Below are 22,297 nucleotides of genomic sequence, written 5' to 3'. Positions count from 1 at the left end.
TCAGATTCCCAGCATTGCAGTATTTATCCTTTAACAAGTTTTTCCACTTAGGCATTAACTATCCAATTTACATAACCTTTATGTCTAATGACCTGAGAATACCATTAATAGAATCCAGTCTTTGCATACATTAGGACGTGAAAAACATGTAAAACCCACCCGTGGTTGAAACAATTACCTGTTTAATATATCTGACAGTTCCTAATTAGTGAATATATTCACTTTCATTATATGTCTATCCACATGCAGCACATCTAGAGATCAGGAGTTTAAATGAACCCAATAATGTCTTTTCTTTATTTTGAGGAATGCTAACCATTTCTGTAAAGGTAGTGGTGATTTTCTTCCTGAGACAGTGTGGAATTTAGAGCACTGACATGAATACTGAAACAACTTTTTAAAAAGTGATTTTCTGTGCGTGGTTATTTTCCAGATAGTAAGAAAAAGTTTGTAAAGTTCAATGATGAGACAACTGCTGTGAGAGGTAGTCCATGGCCAGGCTATAATGGGGTGTTCAACCTGGCAGCTGGAATGTTTACTGGCAATGACCCGTTGCCTTCAAGGCAAGAGAAGAAATCATGTGCAGCGTTAGGGATCCATATAACCATAGGCATTAGCAGTACTCCAGCATGGACAGCACATTAGACATAGTTCGGGGTAATGAAGGAGAGAAAATTGACAACTTAAAAGTAGGAGAGATTTGGGAAGCAGCAAGCAGAATCTAATTAAGTTCAATGTAAGAAGAGCAAATAGCATAGTATGAAATACCAAATTGAGAATAACAAGTTGAAAAGGAACATTGACCAGATTGCTTGGAGGGAAAACCGACAAACAGAATTTTAGATCACCAATAGTGTTGAGTTAAACAGGACATAAAGAAGCTATAAAACTGGTGTAATGCAGCAAGGAAGTTCGAAGAAGTTAAAATTTTGCAGTTAGCAAATGAAATTTGAACAAATAAAATAACAGCCTCAATCTACCTGCAAAAGTAGAAAGCCAAAAACAAAAGAATTACAATATTCAAAAATAAAGCTTTTTTTTTAAAAAAATGAAAAGACCTTTGAAAGACTTGTCCAATACCCACTCTGTACAGAACCAATGAGCCAATTATTTTAAAAAATCCAAAGAACTGTGGATGCTGGAAATCAGGGACAAAAATAGAAATTGCTGGAAAAACTCAGCAGGTCTGGCAGTAGCTATGGACAGAAAGCAGATTTAATATTTTGAGTTCAGTGACCCTTCTTCAGAACTATCAGTCCTGAGTTTTCTCAGCAATGTTTGTTTGTGAGCTAGATGATAACAATGACAAGTCTTTGAATTGTTCATTAACAAAAAAGCTGGTTAAAACTTTCGTTAAAATAAATCCCTCTTGCAAGTTTATAAAGTTGTCAATCAAACTCATTGAAAATAACACTTTACCTGTCATTATCTAAGTAAAAAATGCAAAATGGAAAAATTGCTTCAAAGGATGATTAATTTATCGAAGCTCATCAAACAAGTCTAGCAATTCCCTTCACAGCTCTCTAGAAACCTACTACAGAAATGAATTCATTGATGAGTCTTGGACTTCAGCCATGCATTCAAAGGACAAAATTTGACAATTGTGTCAACAATGCAGGTTGAACAGATAGGCAAACATATGTTTTGCCAGATGGTCTCATTACTGTTGCCTAGCTGAACTTTAAAATTCATTAATCAATACAGCCCTGATGAGGTTTGAAATGTTCATGGAACAAAAAACAAACTTTCCAGTCCTATTAAGTGGTTTATGAATTCTGTAGATAGTCGTAGCTGTGTCCGTGTAGATTCAGGAGATATGATGACGTCATCTGAGTGGGAGCTAAAGGGCCAAAAAACCACAAATATACTGTGGTCAATATTCTAGTAGATAGCAGCAGGCTTTTCTAACCTGCCATCTTTGACATCCACTAACTTCTATTTTTGCTTAATGTCTGTTCTGGATGGAGGCAGACCCAAATCCAACTCACTGCTAAGTCTCAAAGACCAAGAGCTCACAAGAATGCACTGTATTTGGGAATAAAACCATGATAAATGAGGTTACTCATGCTTTCAAACCAATGATGAAAACCTAACCCTACCATCCTCTATGGGAAAAGAAAATGCAAGTACTACTGTTATTAGCTATTGAGAATAGGATAACAGGACACAGATCCAAACACATAAAAGGTAAATGTATGATAGATTAGGTAGTTCATCACATTAGCAATGGGCCTCTGGATGGATTAACGGAGGCAAAAATACTCTGAAAGCATCAATCAATATAATGCTGCAAAATGTGCACAGAAATTGTAGAAGGGAATTGAGGGGTGGAAGGTTGCAGGAATCTTCTGGAAGATTTATTTTTTGCTTATTCATTCATGGGATGTGTGTGCTGCTGCTGAGTCAACAATTAGTACCTCACCCCAGTTGCCTTTGAGATGGTGGTAGTTATCTGCCTTCTTGAACTGGTGAAGTCCATGTGCTATAGGTGGACTAGAATAAATTAGGGAAGGATTTTCACTCAGCTACTCTGAAGGCATGGTGATATATTTCAGGATGGTGAGTGGCTTGGAGTTGAACTTGCAGGTGGTGGTGTTCCCATACATCTGCTAGATGGTACAAGTTATGAAGTCGATGTCTAAGGAACCTTACGGAATTTATGAAGTGCATCTTGTAGATTACACACATTGCTGCTTAATAGTGCTGCTTCTAGAGGGACTGAATACTTGTGAATATAGTACCAATCAAGTTGGCTGCTTTGTCCAGGCAAGTGGTGATATTTTAATTATAATTTCCAGATTTTTATGGATATGTTATAGTAGGATTTGGACCAATGCACAGAACATTACTGGGATCTCGGGACTGTGATATTACCACCAAATCCAGTAATAATACCACTATGCCATTGCTTCCCCTTCAAAAGAGTAGGACTGTGAGGTTGGGCAGACTGATTCAATGGTGAAATGGTCACGAGAACTTGACTACTGAAATGGCTGCTTTCCATTTTCGATATTTTTACCACAGTGCTGTTGGTGGAACTGGAGTTGTCAATTGTGCCATCAAAATTATATAAAAGCAATACATGTTTTGTAAAGAAAACATGAATAAGAATTCTTCTTAGAACAGCTTTTGGACCATCTCAAATTAATAAATGTCTTTGAAATCAATACTCATGAGCATCATCAGACAGCTGCACATACACATACAATGTAATTGTAATAGGAAAGGCTATTAACACTCTGCTCTCTCTAATGAGTTGAGCAGAAAGGCCAGGCAGTTAAACATTTACTCATGCAAAATGGTCGATCAAAAATCATCGAACTGTAATCATCAGTATTAAACACACAGCTCAGGATAATGTGGGAATTATTTTGTCAAAATATCTTACATTAAAACAATTATGTTCATAATACTTAGGTCAGCCATCATCAAAATATTTTTAGAATCCCTACAGTATGGAAGCAGGCCATTTGGCCCATCAAGTCCACACAGAGCTTCCAAAAAGCATCCCACCCAGATCCATCCCCTACCTGTTTTCCCATTACACCTCCTGCCTTATTCCATAATCTATGAAAGCTAAGATTAACTCATTGTTATTTTGGATTATCTCTCAGTACAGACAAATCTCTCTACTCATCTTGCTAATGTCTTTATGATGCTCTTTGTGTTATATAGGAGACAAATACAATTTGACCCTCCCCAATACTATAAATCTGGTATAACTGCTCAACTTCTCTCTCTTTATGTGCTGCCCTACTCATCTTCAAATCTGTCACCATCCCCTCTTGTTTAAAAAAAAGATCCTTGTCATGATGTTTCATTATTTGGACAGATAATAGTAATTCCATTGGCTGATTTCATACCTGCGACTTCTGATCAAAAGAAAACAGTTTCAAATGAGGCAGGACTGTATTTTTAAAAAGCTACAGAAGTCACCTGACCTTTAAACTGGCCAAATTCTACAGGGAAGTTCAAAATGGGTACATAAACAACATTGCTACGGAACTGAGTTGAATTAAGGTGATTGAAATTTACAGGAAGCAACAGACTTCTCATTTGCAGGAATGGGCTGAGACAGAGGAAACAAACTAAAACCCATTAGAAAAAGTGTGCCGAAAGCTCCCCATGTTTCAGTGGCACCTTGATAGCTTTGAAACTCCTTCAAACATGGATTGTTCTCATTGTGTGCAAGTAGCCAGATGTTATAAACCTGAAATCCCCTTTATGAAAAACTACGATTATAACCTTGTTGTTTTGAAGGACAGTAACATAAAGAATAATGACACCAGCTCTCTCAACAGTTTTTTCACGTTTGAACCCTGATTGTGTGACATGTTGGAATACATCACAGAGAGAAAGAAATTAAAAATAAAATGAACTTCACACATCATAGCACCCAATCTGGAAAAGACTAATTGCAGTTTAAAAGAGGCTGTTTCCAGAAGAACAACCAGTTTTAATTGGAACTCCACCAGAACTTCAAGAATGCCAAATGAATCTGAGAGCATTTTGTTTCTTTTACTGCAAGGTTTCTTTTACTTCTGGAATGTAACTTTTCTCAACATCTCCTCTCTCACCCTGGAACTTATTCTGAAAGAAAAGCTGGAGAACCTTAGCGGGTACTGGATGAGGAATTTCCTCCAAAAATCGGAAAGACTTAACCCATTTCCTGTAGCAGCTGCCTTACACTAAATTCTGACACCACTGATTCAATCCTATTCCCTGACAATGATCTGAACCTGCAGTATTTGAAACCATATTTGACACTAAGCTGAGCTTTCAACCAGAGATCCATGGCCTGACCTTGCTCATCATATCTCTGTCATCTCCTCATTAAACACATTCCCCAAAGACATCTACACTTCTCTAACTGGAACTTTTTGGATATTCCTGATTGTAATTGTTATTTGGTTCAGCTATCTACAAAGAACAAAGAACAATGAAAATTTACAGCCCAGGAACAGGCCGTTCAGCCCTCCAAACCAGAGCCGATCCAAGCCCTCCAAGCCTGTCGGTCAATTCCTAAGCATCTGTATTCCTCTGCTCCCCACCTACTCATGCATCTGTCCAGATGCATCTTAAATGAATCTACCGTGCCTGCCTCTACCACCTCTGCTGGCAACACGTTCCAAACGCCCACCATCCTTTGTGTGAAGTATTTACCGCGTGTATCCCCCTTAAACTTTCCACCTCTCACCTTGAAAGAGTGACCTCTCGTTATTGAATCCTTCACCCTGGGAAAAAGCGTGTCTCTATCCACCTTGTCTATACCCTTCATGATTTTGTAAACCTCAATCAGGTCCCCCATCAATCTCCTTTTTTCTAATGAAAACAAACCTAACCTACTCAACCTCTCTTCATAGGTGGAACCTTCCATACCAGGCAACATCCTCGTAAACCTTCTCTGCACCCCCTCCAAAGCGTCCACATCCTTTTCATAATGTGGCGGCCAGAACTGTACATAGTATTCTAAATGCAGCTGAACCAATGTCTTGTACAATTTTAACATTGCTTGCCAGCTCTTATACTCAATACCCCATCCAATGAAGGCAAGCATACCATATGTCTTCTTGACCACTCTATCCACCTGTGCAGCAACCTTCAGGGTACAATGAATCTGCACTCCCAGATCTCTCTGCCCATCAACTTTTCCCAAGACTCTTCCATTCATTGTATAATTCGCTCTAGAATTAGTCTTGCCTAAATGCATCGGCTCACATTTGTCTGGATTGAAATCTATCTGCCACTTCTCCGCCAAACTCTCCACTCTATCTATATCCTCCTGTATTCTTTGACAGTCCCTTATGCTTTCTGCTACTCCACCAATCTTCGTGTCATCTGCAAACTTTCTGATCATACCAACAGTGCCATCTTCCAGATCATTTATGTATATCACAAACAACAGTGACCCCCGACACTGACCCCTGTGGAACACCACTGGTCACCTTTCTCCATTTCAAGAAACTCCCTTCAACTACTACTCTCTGTCTCCTGTTGCTCAACCAGTTCTTTATCCACCTAGCTAGAACACCCTGCACACCATGTGACTTCACCTTCTCCATTAGTTTACCAATGGGCAACCTTATCAAACGCCTTACTAAAGTCCATGTATATGACATCAACAGCCCTTCCTTCATCTATCAACTTGGTCACTTCCTCGAAGAACTCTTAAGTTGGTAAGGCATGATCTCCCCTGCACAAAACCATGTTGCCTATCACTGTTAAGCCTATTCTTTTCTAAATATAAATAGATCCTATCCCTCAGTTCCCTCTTCAGCAACTTTCCCACCACCGACATCAGGCTCACTGGTCTGTAGTTACCCAGAATATCCCTACTACCCTTCTTGTACAGGGGGACAACATGAGCAACCCTCCAGTCCTCCGGCACCTCACCTTTATTTAAGGATGCCACAAAGATATCTGTTAGGGCCCCAGCTATTTCCTCTCTCGCCTCCCTCAGCAACCTGAGATATATCCCATCCGATCCTGGGATTTGTCCACCTTAATAACGTCTAGCCTACCCAACACATTTTCCCTACTTATATCAACGTGATCCAGACTAATCAAACTTCTATCTCCAATCTCAACATTCATCATGTCCCTCTCAGTGAACACTGATGCAAAGTAATCATTCAGAACCTCACCCATTCTCTCAGGTTCAACACACAGCCTTCCTTCATTATCCTTTAGTGGACCAATCCTTTCTCTAGTTACCTGCTTGCTTCTTATATAAGAATAAAAAGGTTTGGGATTCTCCTTAATTCTGCTTGCTAAAGCTATTTCATGACCCCTTTTAGCCCGCTTGATTCCTCGTTTAAGACTTATCCTACTCTTCCGAAATTCCTCCAGGGCCTGTTCTGTTCTTAGCTGCTTAGACCTTATGTACGCTTCCCTTTTCCTTTTGGTTAGTCGTACGATTTCGCCTGTCATCCACGGTTCACGAATCTTGCCTTTCCTATCCTTTACCTTCAATGAGACATGTTGATCCTGCACTATCTTTAACCTATCTTTGAAAGCCTCCCACATATCAAATGTGGATTTCCTTTCAAATAGCTGTGTCGAATCCACATTTCCAAGCTCCTGCCTAATTTTGATTTAATTGGCCTTGGCCTAGTTTAGTACTCTTTACTTAGGACCACTCTCACCTTTATCTACGAGCATTATAAAACATTGAGAATTGTGGTCACTGTTTCCAAAGAAATCCTCACTGCAACTTCTACCACCTGTCCTGGCTCATTCCCCAGTACCAGGTCCAATAGGCCCCTTCCCTCATTGGACTATTGACATACTGCTCTAGAAAACTTTCCTGGACGCTTCTTACAAATTCTACCCCATCCAGACCTCTGACGCTAAATCTATCCCAGTCAATGTTGGGAGAATTAAAATCTCCCATCACCACTACCCTATTGCCTCTACATCTATTCATAATCTGTTTACCTATTTGTTCTTCTACCTCACACTCACTGTTGGGAAGCCTGTAATACAGCCCCAACAATGAAACAGCACCCTTCTTATTTCTCAGCTCAACCCATAATGCCTCACTACTCTAGCCTCCATAGTGTACTCCTTTAGCACAGCCTTGATATCATCCCTGACCAGCAATGCAACTCCACCCCCGCTTTTACTTCTCTCCCTGTCCTGTCTGAAGCGTCTATATCCTGGAACATTTAGTTGCCAATCATCATGCCCTTCCTTCAACCAAATCTCTGTGATTTCTATAATGTCATACTCCCAGGCACCAATCCAAGCCATAAGTTGATCTGCCTTACCCACTTACTCCTTGCATTAAAGTAGATGCATTTCAGGCCACCAGTTCTTTTGCGCTCATCTGCTCCTGCCTACTCTTCCCTTTATTAATGCTATCTTCATGATCCTTACAGTCTGCAGTCTCCACCTCATGGCCTACTTGTTTTCTCTTCTGGTTCCCAGCCCCCTGCAACATTAGTTTAAATCCTCCCCAACAGCAGTAGCAAAAACTCCCCCAAGAACATTGGTTCTGGTCTGGTTCAGATGTAGACCATCCATTTTGTAATAGTCCCACCTTCCCCAGAACCAGTCCCAATGTCCAACAAATCTGAACCCCTCCCTCCTCCACCATCTCTCTAGCCACGTGTTCATCCTGCCTATATTTTCATTTCTATGCTGGCTAGTACTTGGAGCTGGTAGAGGAGGGTGCTTTGGAGGGAGATACTACACGTGTAGTATCTCGGGCTTAGCTACTTCCCAAATATAAATTAAGCCCTTACCCTTCCCGGCAGCCCTCGCTTCACCTCACCTTCTCCCCTCACTACTCTGTCAAAACGGAGGCCCGACTCCCGAGATAAGTCACTTTTTATGCGGGAAAACTTACCCTTTCCAGCAGCCCTCACTTCACCTCACCTTCTCTCCTCGCCACTCTGTCAAAACGGAGACCCAACTCCTGAGGTAAGTCCCTTTTTAAGCAGAAAAACTTACCCTTCCCAGCAGCCCTCGCTTTACCTCACCTTCTCTCCAGCCGCTCTGTCAAAATGGAGGCCTGACTCCCAAGGTAAGTCCCTTTTTAAATGGGAAAACTTATCCTTCCCGGCAGCCCTCACTTCATCTCACCTTCTCTCCTCACTGCTCTGTCTAAATCTAGACTCCAAACTCTGAATTTCCCTCTTTAACCCTCTCTCTCACCCACATGCTTTCCACCTTTAGTACACTTCTTAAAATCTATCTTTTAAACATACCTTTGGTCAACTGCCTGAATATCTCTTTATGTGGCTTAGTGCCATATTTTCCATTCTAATATTTCTGTGAAGTGCCCTTCAGAAAAGTTATCGTGTTAACTATGCTAAATACAGACAAGACTAGGTTGTGTTCATTTAATTTCAATCTCTTGTGCATACCCAATTTTAAAAGCTCCTTCACTGTTACACTTGCCTTCAATTACCAAGGCTCTAAATCTAGGGATTGAATTCCTAACCCTCTCCATTTTCTGTCTCCTTTTTCTACCCTTTGATTCTCCTTACAACCTACATCTTTGAACAGATTTTTGGAAATTCTGCTTTGATATCTTCGTCGGTGGTTCAGCATCAGATTTTCTTTGACAATGCTTCTGTGAAGCACCTTTGAATATTTTATGATAAAGGAGTTATAAGTAAATTATTGCTGTTTTTGTTGGATCAAATCTTGTTTGCCCATTCCTGTTTCATTATGGAACTAAAATGGATTCTGCTTCCCTGGTGCATTCAATTCAAAGCTCCTTTTGTAGGTTAGGCACCTGGTTCTTCTTACCCAGTAGTGCAACCTCCAAATTCTCCTATTCTTCACTAATGGTGTCTAGTGCATTCCTCTGCCTGTCCCTGAGTGCTGGGGTGAGGGGATCTGAACCTCATTTGACATATGTGCTTTTATTTCATGATGTAAAGAAAACAATTTCACCGAGAGGTTGCATAGAACAAATGAGTTCAAATACTTCACAGGTTAAGGAGATGTTGAGTTAGTCACTAAATTGTAATAGAAGACAAGGGCAATTTACACAATTCTCAATGGAGTAGCAAAGATCACTTACATGTTAGTATTAGCAGTAGAGGTAAGCCAATCAGCAGCCAGGCCAACCATATCCAACCCAGTTGAAAGCTGGTTGAAATATCTAGGATGACCTAATGAACAACAATAAGAAGTGGCTATTAACATTAATTTGTGACTGTTTTCTTTAACTGTGTTTAATGTTTGTATAATAAAATCACTGCATGAATCCTATTCATAATATCCTTGACTTCTGAATTGTATGTTCCTTGATATTGGTGTAGCAAAAAAGAATTGAATTGAATTTATTGTCACGTGTACTGAGGGACAATGAAAAGCTTTGTCTTGCGAGCAATACAGGCAGATCACATATTTAAGTAGCATAGATAGTAAAAAATAGGTAAACAGCGGCAAAAACAAAAAGACAGGCGAATGTTAAGAGTTTGTGAGTCTATTCAGTATTCTAACAACAGTTGGGTGAAAACTGTTACGAAACCAGCTTGAGAGTGTGTTCAGGCTTCTGTACCTTCTCCCTGATGGTAGAGATTATAGAAAAACATTGCCAGGGTGGGATGGATCTTTGAGAATGCTGGCGGCCTTTCCTTGACAGAGGGCTTGGTAGATGGATTCTATCGATGGGAGGTTGGCTTTTGTGATTATCCGGGCCAAGTTCACCAGTCTCTGTAACCGTCTCTGATCTTGAATAGTACAGTTGCCCTACCAGGTAGCGATACATCAGACAGAATGTTCTAGATTGTCCACCTATAAAAGTTGGCAGGGGCATTCGTCGTCATACCAAATTTCCTCAGCTGCCTAAGGAGGAAGAGACGTTGTTGGGCCTTTGTAACCAGTGTGTCCACATGAAGAGTCCAAGAAATCTGGTTGTGGATGACCACTTCCAGGAGCTTGACAGTCTCCACTCGTAACATCTCTCTGCTGTTAATGTGTAGGGGAGCATGAGTAACATCCTGCCGAAAATGAACTACCTTGTAGAGCATAGTTGTTTGACAGTCATAATTCACTAGTTTTTTTTTACCTTTAGCTGTAAGAACATACTTTGTGGCTGGAAAAATGAGGTTCAACCTGGTATTAAGATACAACATATTACTATCCTGGAACTCTGTTTTGAACAACACTATGAGTGTCCATGTGCAACAAAAACTACAAGAAAATAGCTCACAGCCACCTTTTCCACGGCAATAAGTGCTGATCTAGTCAGGGACACCCAAACCTCTTCCACAAAATTTAATTTTATTGAACACACTTTGATTGCTAAATACAATTCCAAATTATAAATGGGATATTTTGGTGATATTACAATACTGCTTAAAGTAAAACAATTTCTGTAATCCATCAGAATTGCTGCTGCTATGAAATCTGTCCTTTTTACAGGATGGAGCATTACAGAAACAGTGATACCTGCACGCAACTGAGTAAGGGTAACTTTGACTGCTGGGGAACGACATGCACACCGAACATGAAATGACTGACTCCCAAGAAGCAGTAGACTCTCACCTGCAGCACTGTAAGCACTGCATCATTTATATGTAAGTGCTGCTGTCAATCTCAGGCTGTCATTAGTAGCAATGTTGGAATATCGAGTTATTCAAAACTGTGCCAAACAGATACTTTCTTTCATCTTACTGGCTTTGAATACATGGAATAATTTCACTTGCTTTGCTAAATAGTTGCCTAGGAGAGATATCTTTGACATATGAGCATGGCTGTTTTGATTTATGAATGAATCACAGAATTTTTACAGTGTAGAAGGGTATTATTTGGCCCATTTTATCTGCTCTGGCTCCCTGAGCGTTTTAACTTAGTGCCAATCTCCTGATGTTTCCCTGTACAGAGGAACCTTGATGATCCAGCATTCAATTATCTGAATTTAGGATTATCCGAACAAGATCGTAAGGTCCTGATGCTTGGCTAAACTGTGTTATCCAGCATTTGATTATCCGAATATTCGATTATCCAAACAAAATACTCCCCGCCTGTGTTGTTCAAATAATCTTCTGTAATGCTGCATATCATTTCTAATTAAATAATCATCCAAAGTCCTCTTTAGTGCCTCAATTGAACTCGCCCCCACCCAACTTCCAGGCAGAGAATTTCCTCCCTATGTAAACCATTGTGTGAAAAAGGCTTTAATCACCTCTCATTTGGTTATTTTGTAAAACGCTTTACAACTGTATCCTCTGGTTCTCAATCTGTTCATACATAAGGAACATTTCTCCAGATCCCTCATGATGTTGAAAATTTATATCAAAGGTCCTCTTAAATGTCTCTTCGGCAAAGAAAACACTCCCAACTGTTTTAAGATGTTCTCATAACTGCAGTGTCCCAGCCCTGGAAACATCCTCCTAAACCTGTTCTGCATGTCCTTCCTATAGTGTGACACCCAGAACTATACACAATATTCCAGCTGAAGTCTAACCAGTGTCTTACATAAGTTCATCACAATCTCCCTGCTTTTGAACTTGAATGCCCTTACAAATGAAGCTGACAATAGGATATGCTTTATGAGCATAACTGTCTAACGGTCCTGCTGTATCTAATGACTTACGTACATGCATAGCCAGGTCTCCACATTCTTTGGACCAAAGTGCACCACCTCACACTGCTCCACATTCAACTTCATCTTCCACCTATCCGCCCACTCCACCAACATGTCAATGCCATTTTGAAGATCTACACCACTCTCTTTACAGTTTACAATTCCCTCAATTTTGTGTCATCGACAATGTTGTATTTGATCCATGCATACCCCAAGATTTAGATCATTTCCAAATCAGAAAATGCAAGAGTCTCAATATAGACCCCTAGGGAATACAACTACAAAATTTCTTTAAGCCCAAAGAATACCTGGATGTAGGTTTGCTTGCTGAGCGAGAAGGTGCATTTTCAGACGTTTTGTCACCACACTACGTAACAGCGTCAGTGAGCCTCCGGATGAAGCACTGGTGGCATGGCCCACTTTCTATTTATGTGTTTAGGTTTCCTTGGGTTGGTTATATCATTTCCTGTGGTGATGTAATTTCCTGTTCTTTTTATCATGGGATGGTACATGGGATCCAAGTCAATGTGTTTGTGGATAGAGTTCTGGTTGGAATGCCATGCTTCTAGGAATTCTCATGCATAGCGCTGTTTGGCTTGTCCCAGGATGGATGTGTTGTCCCAGGTGAAGTGCTCTCCTTCCTCATCTGTATGTAAGGATACTAGTGAGAGTGGCTCATGTCGTTTTGTGGCTAGTTGATGGTCATATATCCTGGTGGCTAGTTTTTTGCCAGTGTAGTGTTTATTACAGTTCTTGCAAGGTATTTTGTAAATGACAATAGTTTTGCTTGTTGTCTGTATAGGGTCTTTCCTACAGACAAACCAACGGAACACCCATGGGATCTCCGATATCAGAGCTCTTAGCAGAGGCAGGAATGCAGAGACTTGAGCAAACAGCTCTGCTAACCATCCAACCCAAACTTTGGGGCCGTTATGTGGATGACACCTTTGTCATCACTAAACAAAACAAACTAGAGGAAACCTTCAAGACCATCAATAATATCCTTACTGGCATAAAATTCACTAAAATGGAGGAAAACAAAAACAAACTGCCATTCCTAGATGTCACAGTAGAGCAAACAGCCAATGGGCAACTTCAAACCATCGTCTACAGGAAAACAACACGTACTGACCAAATACTGAACTACAGAAGCAATCATCTCAACACCCACAAACAAAGTTGCATTAGAACATTATTTCAACGAGGCGCCACACACTGCAGCACAGAGGAACAATGCAGAGCAGAGAAAAATTACCTACACAGTGTATTTAAAAAGAACGGGAACCCAATGAACACAGTCCGCTGATTTGTCAGCAACAAACCCCAGCAAGCAGGCAGAATGCTCCCAAACTCTAGCCACTCTCCCCTACATCAAAGACATCTTGGAAATGACTGCCAGACTACTCAGACCTCTTGGCATCATAGTAGCCCCGAAGCGTTGATTTTCCTGCTCCTTGGATGCTGTCTAAACTGCTGTGCGTTTCCAGCACCACTCTAATCCAGAATCTGGTTTCCAGCATCTGCAGTCATTGTTTTTACCATCATGGTAACCCACAAACTCACCAACGCACGAAAACTGCAGCTAATGAACTTGAAAGACCTCAACCTGAGCTACAAATCTTCTTAAAACTCGCCAAAGAATACATATTAATCATTTCTCTCTGTTTCATAGCCCTCAGCCAATTTGGCATCCATGTTGCCACTGTCCCTTTTATTTCATGTCCAATAGCACCAGCAAAATGTCCTGGAAGAACTCAGTCCTTGCTCCATACAGATGGCTCCTGTCCAGCTTGTACATCTCCACCACAGCTAGCTGCAGTGTTCCAAGGATCTAAATCTCTCCTGTCTGGACCATCTTTTCATCCACACATTCATTTGTCTTATTGTCCTATCTCTGCACTTGCTTGCATGTAGCAGTAGAGATAATTCAGAGATTAATACTTTTGGGGTCCTGTTTGCTAAAATTCTACCTAGCTCCCTGAATTCCAATTGCAGGACCACTTCCCGGTCCTACTTATATAGTTACTATCAATGACCGCTGATTAGGCAAAAATGAATACTGCAGTACGTTGATTTTCCTGCTCCTTGGATGCTGCCTGACCTGCTGTGCTTTCCCAGCACCACTCTAATCTTGACTATGACCTCCCATTACTTGTTCTCCCCCAGAAGAATGTCCTGCAGCAATTCTGTGATATACTTGAAGCCAACACTAGAAAGGTAAAAGAAATAGGATGAAGTCACATTGGCAGTGGCAGAAACTAAAGAATCCCCTATCAGTACTGTCCTTCTGATCTCCTTCCTCCCTTTCTGTTCATCTGGGCCAACCAGAGCCCAATACCTTGACTCATGCTGGACTCCTTCAAAAATCCATCACCCTTGCTGATATCCAAAATGGAAAATCACTTTGTGGATGTGACCTCTGGGGACTCCTGTACTTCCTGCCTGTTTCTTTTGGACTGTCTGATGGTCATTCATTCTCCATCTGTCTGCTTAACCCTAACCTGTCATGTGACCACCATCTGAATGTGTTACCCACATCGCTCTCTGAAACAAAGATGGACCTCAGTGACTCCAGCTGGTCACTCAAATTTAGATCTCTAATTATGTGATACTGAAATAAAGAACAGCTTATTTTTATATTGCACCTTTCATAACTTGAAAGCTTACAGCCAATGAAATACCTTTGAAATACAGTCATTAATGGGATGTAATGTTTGATATGCCCATTCAAAGGTCCCACAAACAGCCGTGTGATTACAGCAATGATAAGTTCTCAAGAGAATATAGACAGACTGAAAAGGGATGTAAATATGTTGAGTAAGGGGATAAAAAATTGGCAGATGGCGTATGAGGTGGGGAAATGTGAACATGACCACTTCGACAGGAAGAATAAATAAGCAGTATATCATATTTAAATGACAAGAGATTGCCGAACTCTACAATTTTCACAATGCATTTGATAAAATACCACATCAAAGGTTATTGCAGAAGATAAAAGTTTGTGCAGTACGTAGTAACATACTGACATGGATAGAAGATTGGCTGACCAATAGAGTAGGAGTAAATGGCCTTTTTTAGGCAGGCAGGATGATGTCATGATGGTATGCCAAAGGGGTTAGTGCTGGGGCCTCAACTGCTTACAAATGATCTAAATGATTGTGGATGAGGGGACTGAAAGCATGGTAATTTGTTGATGACACAAAGATAGGTGGCAAAATGAGTTGTGAAGGGTGCAACAGGACCCTACAGAGGGATATGGATAGGTTAAGTGAGTGGGCAAAAATCCAGTGTATAGAATATAATGCGCAAAAGTATGAAATGTTCCATTTTGGCAGTCAGAATAAAGAAGAAGCATATTATCTAAATGGTGAGAGGTTTCAGAGCTCTGAGATACAGGGACACATGGGTGTCCTAGTGTATGAATCGCGGAAGGTTAGTTTGCAGGACTCAGGAAAGCTAATCAAATATGTTTTACTGAAAAGGAAATTGAATGCAAGAGTAAGAGGGTTAAGCTTCATTGTATGGGGCATTGGTGAAACTGCACCTGGTGTACTGTATAAACTGCTGGTCATTGATCTTATGGAAGGATGTCAATGTGTTGGAAGCAGTTCAGAGAAGGTTTATTGGACTGATACCTGGAATGAGTGGATTATCTAAAGAGGAAAAGCTAGACAGCCTAGGCCTGTATCTCTCAGAGTTTAGAAGAAGTGACATAATTGATACATATAAGCTTCTGAATGGACTTGACCTGTTGAAAGAATATTTTCTCTTGTTGGAAAATCTAGGATTAGGAGTCATAGTTTAAAAATAAAGGGTCACCCATTTAAGGTAGAGATGAAGAATTTTTTTTTTCTCTCAGAGGGTTGTGAGTCTTTCAAATTTAGTGGCTGCAGAATCATTAAATATTTTTACTGCAATGGCAGATAGATTTTTGATTACCATGGGAGTGAAAGATTATTGGGGGAATGCAGGAGTGTAGAGTTTAGGTTAAAATGAAGTCAGCCATGATCTTATTGAATGATGGAGTTGACTCAAAGGGCCAAGTGACCTACACTTGTTCCTTGTTCGTCTGCTCTGGGGCCCACATGTTCTGCACTACAGAGGGACCTGACTGCCTTGGTCCACAAATCACAAAATGTTAGTATGCAAACATAGCAATTGAATAGAAAAGCAAATTAAATATAGGCATTTTCTGCAAGGAGAATTGGATATAATTGTGTGAATGAATCAGATCTGATGAAGAGTCACCAGACTTGAAACATTCACTCTGCTTTCTTCCCACAGATGCTGCCAGACCTGTTGAAGTTTGTCAGCAATTTCTATTTTTGTTTCAGATCTCCAGCATTGCAGTTATTTGTTTTATTTGATAAATGTAGGAAAGTCTTGTTATCAGGCATGGTGATAGAGCATCTCAAGGACTGTGTACAGAAACATTGAGGCGAAATGACAGAATCCCTACAGTGTAGAAGCAGGCCACTTAGCTCATTAAGTTCACGCTGCCCTCTGAAGAGCATCCAACCTGAACACCTCCAAACCTATCCCTGTAACCCTGCATTTATCATGGCTAATTTGCCTAGCCTGCACATGCCTGTACTCTATGGGCAGTTTAGCATGGCCAATCCACCTAACCTGCACATCTTTGGACTGTGGGAGGAAGTCCCCATAGACATAGGGAGAATGTACAAACTCTATATGGACAGTCGCCAGAGGCTGGAATCAAACCCAGGTCCCTGATGCTGTGGAGGAACAGTGCCAACCACTGAGCCAATGTGCCACCCCAGATTTCTGGAATAAAGGTTTAAGTTTATGTGGAAAGTTTGATCAATTTAGGTCTATACTTTGGTGTTTGGATGAATGAGTGGTAATCTTTTGAAGCTTATAAGGTGTGGACCGAACTTGACAATTTGGATGCGAAGGAATGTTTCTGCTACTGCAAGAGTCTAGAACTATGGACACTGTTTAAAAGCACTGTTTAATTTAGACAAAGGTTGGTAAGACAAGGTTGATAAGACATTTTGGCTGCATTTTTGAAAGACAAAGCAGGGCAGAACTTAATAGTTGCACCCGAGAGAGTGTTGTCAAACAGAAAGACCTAGGGATTCAGCTGTACAGTTGCAACATGACATTACAACTCCTATACTCAATGCTCTGACCAATGAAGGCAAGAGTTCCAAATGTCTTCTTCACCACTTTGTGATGCCGCTTTTAAGAAACTATGTATCTGAATCCCTAGGCCTTTCTGTTTGACAATACTCTTTCGGGTGCAACTATTAAATTCTGCCCTGCTTTGTCTTTCAAAAATGCAACCAAACTGTCTTATCAACATTGTCTTACCAACCTTTGTCTAAATTAAACTCCATTTGCCACTCATCAGTCCATTGGCTCAGCTGATCAAGATCTTGTTGTACTCTTAGATAATCTTCTCCACTGTCCACTATACCACCAATTTTGGTGTCATCTCCATGCCTCCAAATTGTTTAAATTAATGTGGCATATTGGTGGTCAGAGGCCTCCTGTCCAAATAACAACCCTGTACCACCATTGTCTGTATCCAATTAGCTTGCTTTCCCTGGATTGGAAAGACAGCACCTCAAACTGTGTACTATTCCATGGAGAGTGAAGCCCTAATCTTTACCTGAATGGAGATCACCTCCATTGTGGCAAAAAGGCCAAGATTTGTCTGGAATCACAAGGCACCAAACCTGGCCCCTCTTATTTTCTTGGGAACTGGATTGGCGGTTAGGCTCTGGTTCACACATGGGTAGTTCCTGGAGGCAGCAGGCAATTTAAACGGCCATAAATGAATAAAAAAATTAGGAATGACAGTATTTTTCTCAATAGTGTGTAGTCTGCAATATAGAAATTAAATCAATAATTGAAGCAACCATATTTTTTATTCTCCTTCGTTTATGGACGATAGTAATTTTTAAAAATTATTTTCTCACTAGGCCAAGATTTATTGTCCATCCATAAGTGCCCCTAAGAAGTTGCTAGTGAGCTGCCTTATTGAACCACTAACATTCCATATGGTGTAGGTATACCCTCAGTTCTGTCAGGAAGGGAGCTCCAAGATTTTGAAGAAATTGCAATAAAGTATAACAAAAACACAGTGTCTTGTTATCTAAAGCAATTATAGGATTTATCCTGCATGACTGACTTACTAAACTAGCAATGTCACAATGGGGTGCCTACTAATGAACAGCTCGACCTATTTATTAAATGGAAATGTTAATTGATATAAATATCTGAGTGAGGTGTTTATTGACATAGGTTTTTAAGTACATTTGCAAAATAATTTATTCACATGACCACGAAGTAAAATGTTTGTTTTCATAATGAATTTGTTCTTGACATTCCACTGTATTGGATATTTGTTCTGGATCAATGGGAGTTTGCTCTTTTCCAGTACAGCCATAAGCGGTAGCATGCTATAATGCCGCTTTCACCTTTGCCCTAAGCTCTCTTCTGTCCAACTTCTGTCAGATGTGCAGAGTGAATGGCTCATCTTGGCCTTCTCAGAGATCCCTAGCATCAGAACTTTCTTACTGCTACCAACTGAATTGTGACTGGAATTTGGTCCAGCCTTTTCAATGGCAAGATTGATAAGAGATTGGTAAGATTGTGCTTTGGAAATAATGCTCCAGGATGGTGTTTCAGTGTTCCAACTCCTCAGCGTAGTGCTGGAATTTTCACTGTGACTGTAAAATCAGAGCTTTTAATCTGGATTGGGCACATTACCTTCCTATCAGTTGTATGGCCACTTTCATGCTTGCTGAGGGTGTGTTTCTACTTTTGCCTGTCCCCTCTCTACATCAAGCCATTGACAGGCCCCAGTATGGTTCCCATTTGTCTTTGAGGATCATGCTGTTCAGGCAGGGCTAGTCTCCAGGATAGGTTTGGCTGGATTAGGTTTCACTAAGTTTACTTCTGATACAATTGGAGTATTTACATTGGGTGATTACATTCCACAAACAACACTAACAGAGTACAGTTTTATGTCCCAGAAAGTATCCTGACTCTGGATTGAAAACTGACCCATGAGTGCTGTGGTACTTTGATTACATACAATGTACATTTACCTTCTCATTAACATTCTGTGGAATCTCTTCAAATGACTTTTTGTGCATTTATTCCACAGTAATAGCAGACTAAATGTTATTTGCCATTTCTAACCCTTTAAAACAGATTGGGTGTTATGTTACAAAGCTGGAGGTAGGACCAAACAAATGTTACAAGGCATTAGCTCATTGTGTGTAAAAATGATAAGATTGATCAATTCTGTTTGATATTCTTTGGCAGTGTAGAACAGTGGAAAATATGATACAAAAACAGTTCCAATTGTATCGAGAGTTATATATGGATTACAGCTCACCAACCCTTTAATAAGAAAGCTAGTACAAAAGCTATGTATGGGAGGAGAAATTGAATAATTTAGTTTGCTGGATTATTTTCCCTGAATCAAGTTTGGACCTTGACAAAGATAAAACTGAATACTTAGATATCTTTCTTTCCTTGTATTTTTTAAAGTTGCTTTAAGCTTAATTAAATTTAATCAGTTGTTTTAGTCTCCACATGTAGGGTGTAAATGTGATTACATTTTCCATCTTTTTAGATCAACAGATGATTAGGTGAGAGGACTACTATCAAATAAGATAACTCAGCTATGCAACTTCAGGCATGCATTCTTAAATCTGAGCTCATCTGTGCAAAAGAAATGCTGCCATTTATTTCCCCAAGAGCTACTGCCATTTATTCCAAATTTCTGATATCCCTATTCCACCGTTATATACACAGCATTGCACTAAACACTGTGGCACCAGTAAATTGGCATCCTGTATACTCAGATCAAGTATCCCAACTGGTTTCAGTCTCAAACCTAACAAAGTCAATGATAAGCAGATCCATGGCAGAGAGACTTCCAAGACTGATAAGTCAAATGGGAGTGCCTCCAGTACTCACAGATTGACAGTCACATGGGCAGGGCTGGGTCCTTCCAGTCTGAAGATAGAGGCAGTCAGGAAGAAGGCAAGGTTACTTAATTTCTTTGACACTGCCATAGCTACCACATCACTGCACATGCACTGCAGTGGTTCAAGAAGTAGCTCATCACAATCCTGTCAAGAACAACTAAAGATGGCTAATAAATGCTAGCTAAGCTAGTGGTGCCCACATGCCATGAATGACTGAAAGAAAAGCTAAAAGGACATGATCTTGGAGGGGCAGGCTAATATAGTTTGCCTGCATACCATCTATACATCTTGGTGAGGGTGAGAACAGGGCCTTACTAGACCCCTAAGGTGTGTCAGTTTGCCAATGCCTGAATATCTGCTACTCACTAGCAGGCTGCCAATCCAACCCTATCCCGGTCTCTTTATAAATGATTGGGATTTTCACAAGGATTCTGGTGGTGCCAAGTTGCCCATCTGCACACTGCTAATCTTTATCTTCTTTGAAAATTTAGCCCATGTCTTGGAAAACAATCGCTTTGATACTTGAAAAGATTGAAGTGTGGCAATGATATGAGAAAGTTAGAATAAGTTAATAGGTATCTCAACTTGATAGAAGATAAGGATTTTGAGCCATGTAACATTTGAAAATGACAATGTTCATACATGTAAAGAGTGTGATTGTTTTTTACAATTATTGCAAACAAGGTATTACTTACAACTTATTAGCTTTTAGAAACCATAGAGATGTCTGTTAGTTTTAATTTAATCTGCGCTCTTGGACTTTTATTTCCTTTTAATCTGACTGTATTAAAAGCTGGAGCAAAGTGACCTGGAAATCAATTTTAAACTCGACAATGTGTGACAGAGCAGCAATATAATCAGCCTTGGCTCTATTTTAATTGTACTAGTAAAGGGACAGACTGTTCCAAGATTCCAACTTTATTTGCTGTGAAGCTCAAATGAAGCAGTTGATGTATTTTAAAAGAAAGTTAACATCAGAGAAGGTAAACATGGGTTGGTATCATTGGTTATTGTCAGATTAACTGATGCAACTCCCATCTCTGGTTCTTTAATGCTAGATTCAAATACTGTACCCAATATATAAATTGACAGAAAATCATTGTCTCTGTGTTACAGATTATTTAACAAATAATCCTTGCTCATTGATGAATACAGAAACCACGAGTGAAAAGATAGTTCTAAAAACAAAAGAAGAAATGGAAAAAATGTAAACGTCTTTGCTGTGTAGGACTATCATAGGTCAGGTGAATTGGCCATGCTAAATTGCCCATAGTGGCCAAAGATGTGCAGGCTACGTGGAGTAGCCATGGAAAACTCAGGGTTATAGGGATAGGGTGGGGTGTGTGGGTCTGTGTGGGATGCACTTCAAAGGGTTGGTGTGGATTTGATGGGTTGAATTCTGCACTATAGGGATCCTGTGATTCAGCACCTCAAGGCTATTCTACCAATTGATCAAATCTTTGGTGAATTTTCAAAAAGTTTTTTGCAAAACGTGGATTTATCACATATCCTGAGTTGCCCTTGAGAGGATGGTAGTGAGTCATTTACTTGAACTGCTGAAGTCCATATGGTGTAGACATCTTAAAGATTCCATATCCCTTTCTGCCCTTACCCAATAAAAAATTATCAATCACATCTTTGAAAACATGCATTGATGCCATATCCACAGCCATTTAAAGGATTGAGGTTCAGATTTTCACTCCCCTTTGAATACAGAAGTGCTTGCTGATTTCACTGCTAAAGAAAAAACTATTTTCTAATCAGCCCATTCAGAGATGTTTTGCGCATGTCTGGAATAGGTGGGACTTGAACCTAGATCACCTGGCTCAGAGGGAGGAATAGAGCTGAAAATGAGTTGCTGGAAAAGCGCAGCAGGTCAGGCAGCATCCAAGGAAAAGGAGAATCGACGTTTCGGGCATAAGCCCTTCTTCTTATGCCTGAAACGTCGACTCTCCTGTTCCTTGAATGCTGCCTGACCTGCTGCGCTTTTCCAGCAACACATTTTCAGCTCTGATCTCCAGCATCTGCAGCCCTCACTTTCTCTCAGAGCGAGGAATAGTCCCACTGTGCCAATAAGAGCCCCTAATTGATTTCACTCTGAAATAGCCTAGTACTAATCTTAAGGTTCTCCAGTTGTCGTCTGGATTCCCCAAGCAGAGTTTTTTTTCTTTTTGTTTCAAAGCTAAAGCAAATACTTCTCCATGCCATTGTACCATCGAAATTGAAACAAAGGAATGACATCTGTGGACTCATGCATTATGCATTGCTATCAAAGCAA

The 22,297-nt window shown here is 40.3% G+C and overlaps 1 protein-coding gene across 1 annotated transcript in view; it reads right to left on the bottom strand.

Moving 5' to 3' along the window:
- Positions 1–22,297, bottom strand: part of gad2 (glutamate decarboxylase 2) — a 139,973-nt gene that overhangs the window by 48,466 nt on the left and 69,210 nt on the right. The window contains exon 5 of the mRNA XM_043690485.1: positions 9,536–9,626. Within this exon, the coding sequence (XP_043546420.1) occupies positions 9,536–9,626 (91 nt within the window). The remainder of the gene's footprint in view (positions 1–9,535; positions 9,627–22,297) is intronic.

This window comes from Chiloscyllium plagiosum, chromosome 5 (genome assembly GCF_004010195.1).
Source record: "Chiloscyllium plagiosum isolate BGI_BamShark_2017 chromosome 5, ASM401019v2, whole genome shotgun sequence".
Lineage (NCBI taxonomy): Eukaryota > Metazoa > Chordata > Chondrichthyes > Orectolobiformes > Hemiscylliidae > Chiloscyllium > Chiloscyllium plagiosum.
The sequence above is the reverse complement of the archived record's forward strand: the minus strand, read 5'-3'. Positions and strand labels throughout refer to the sequence as shown.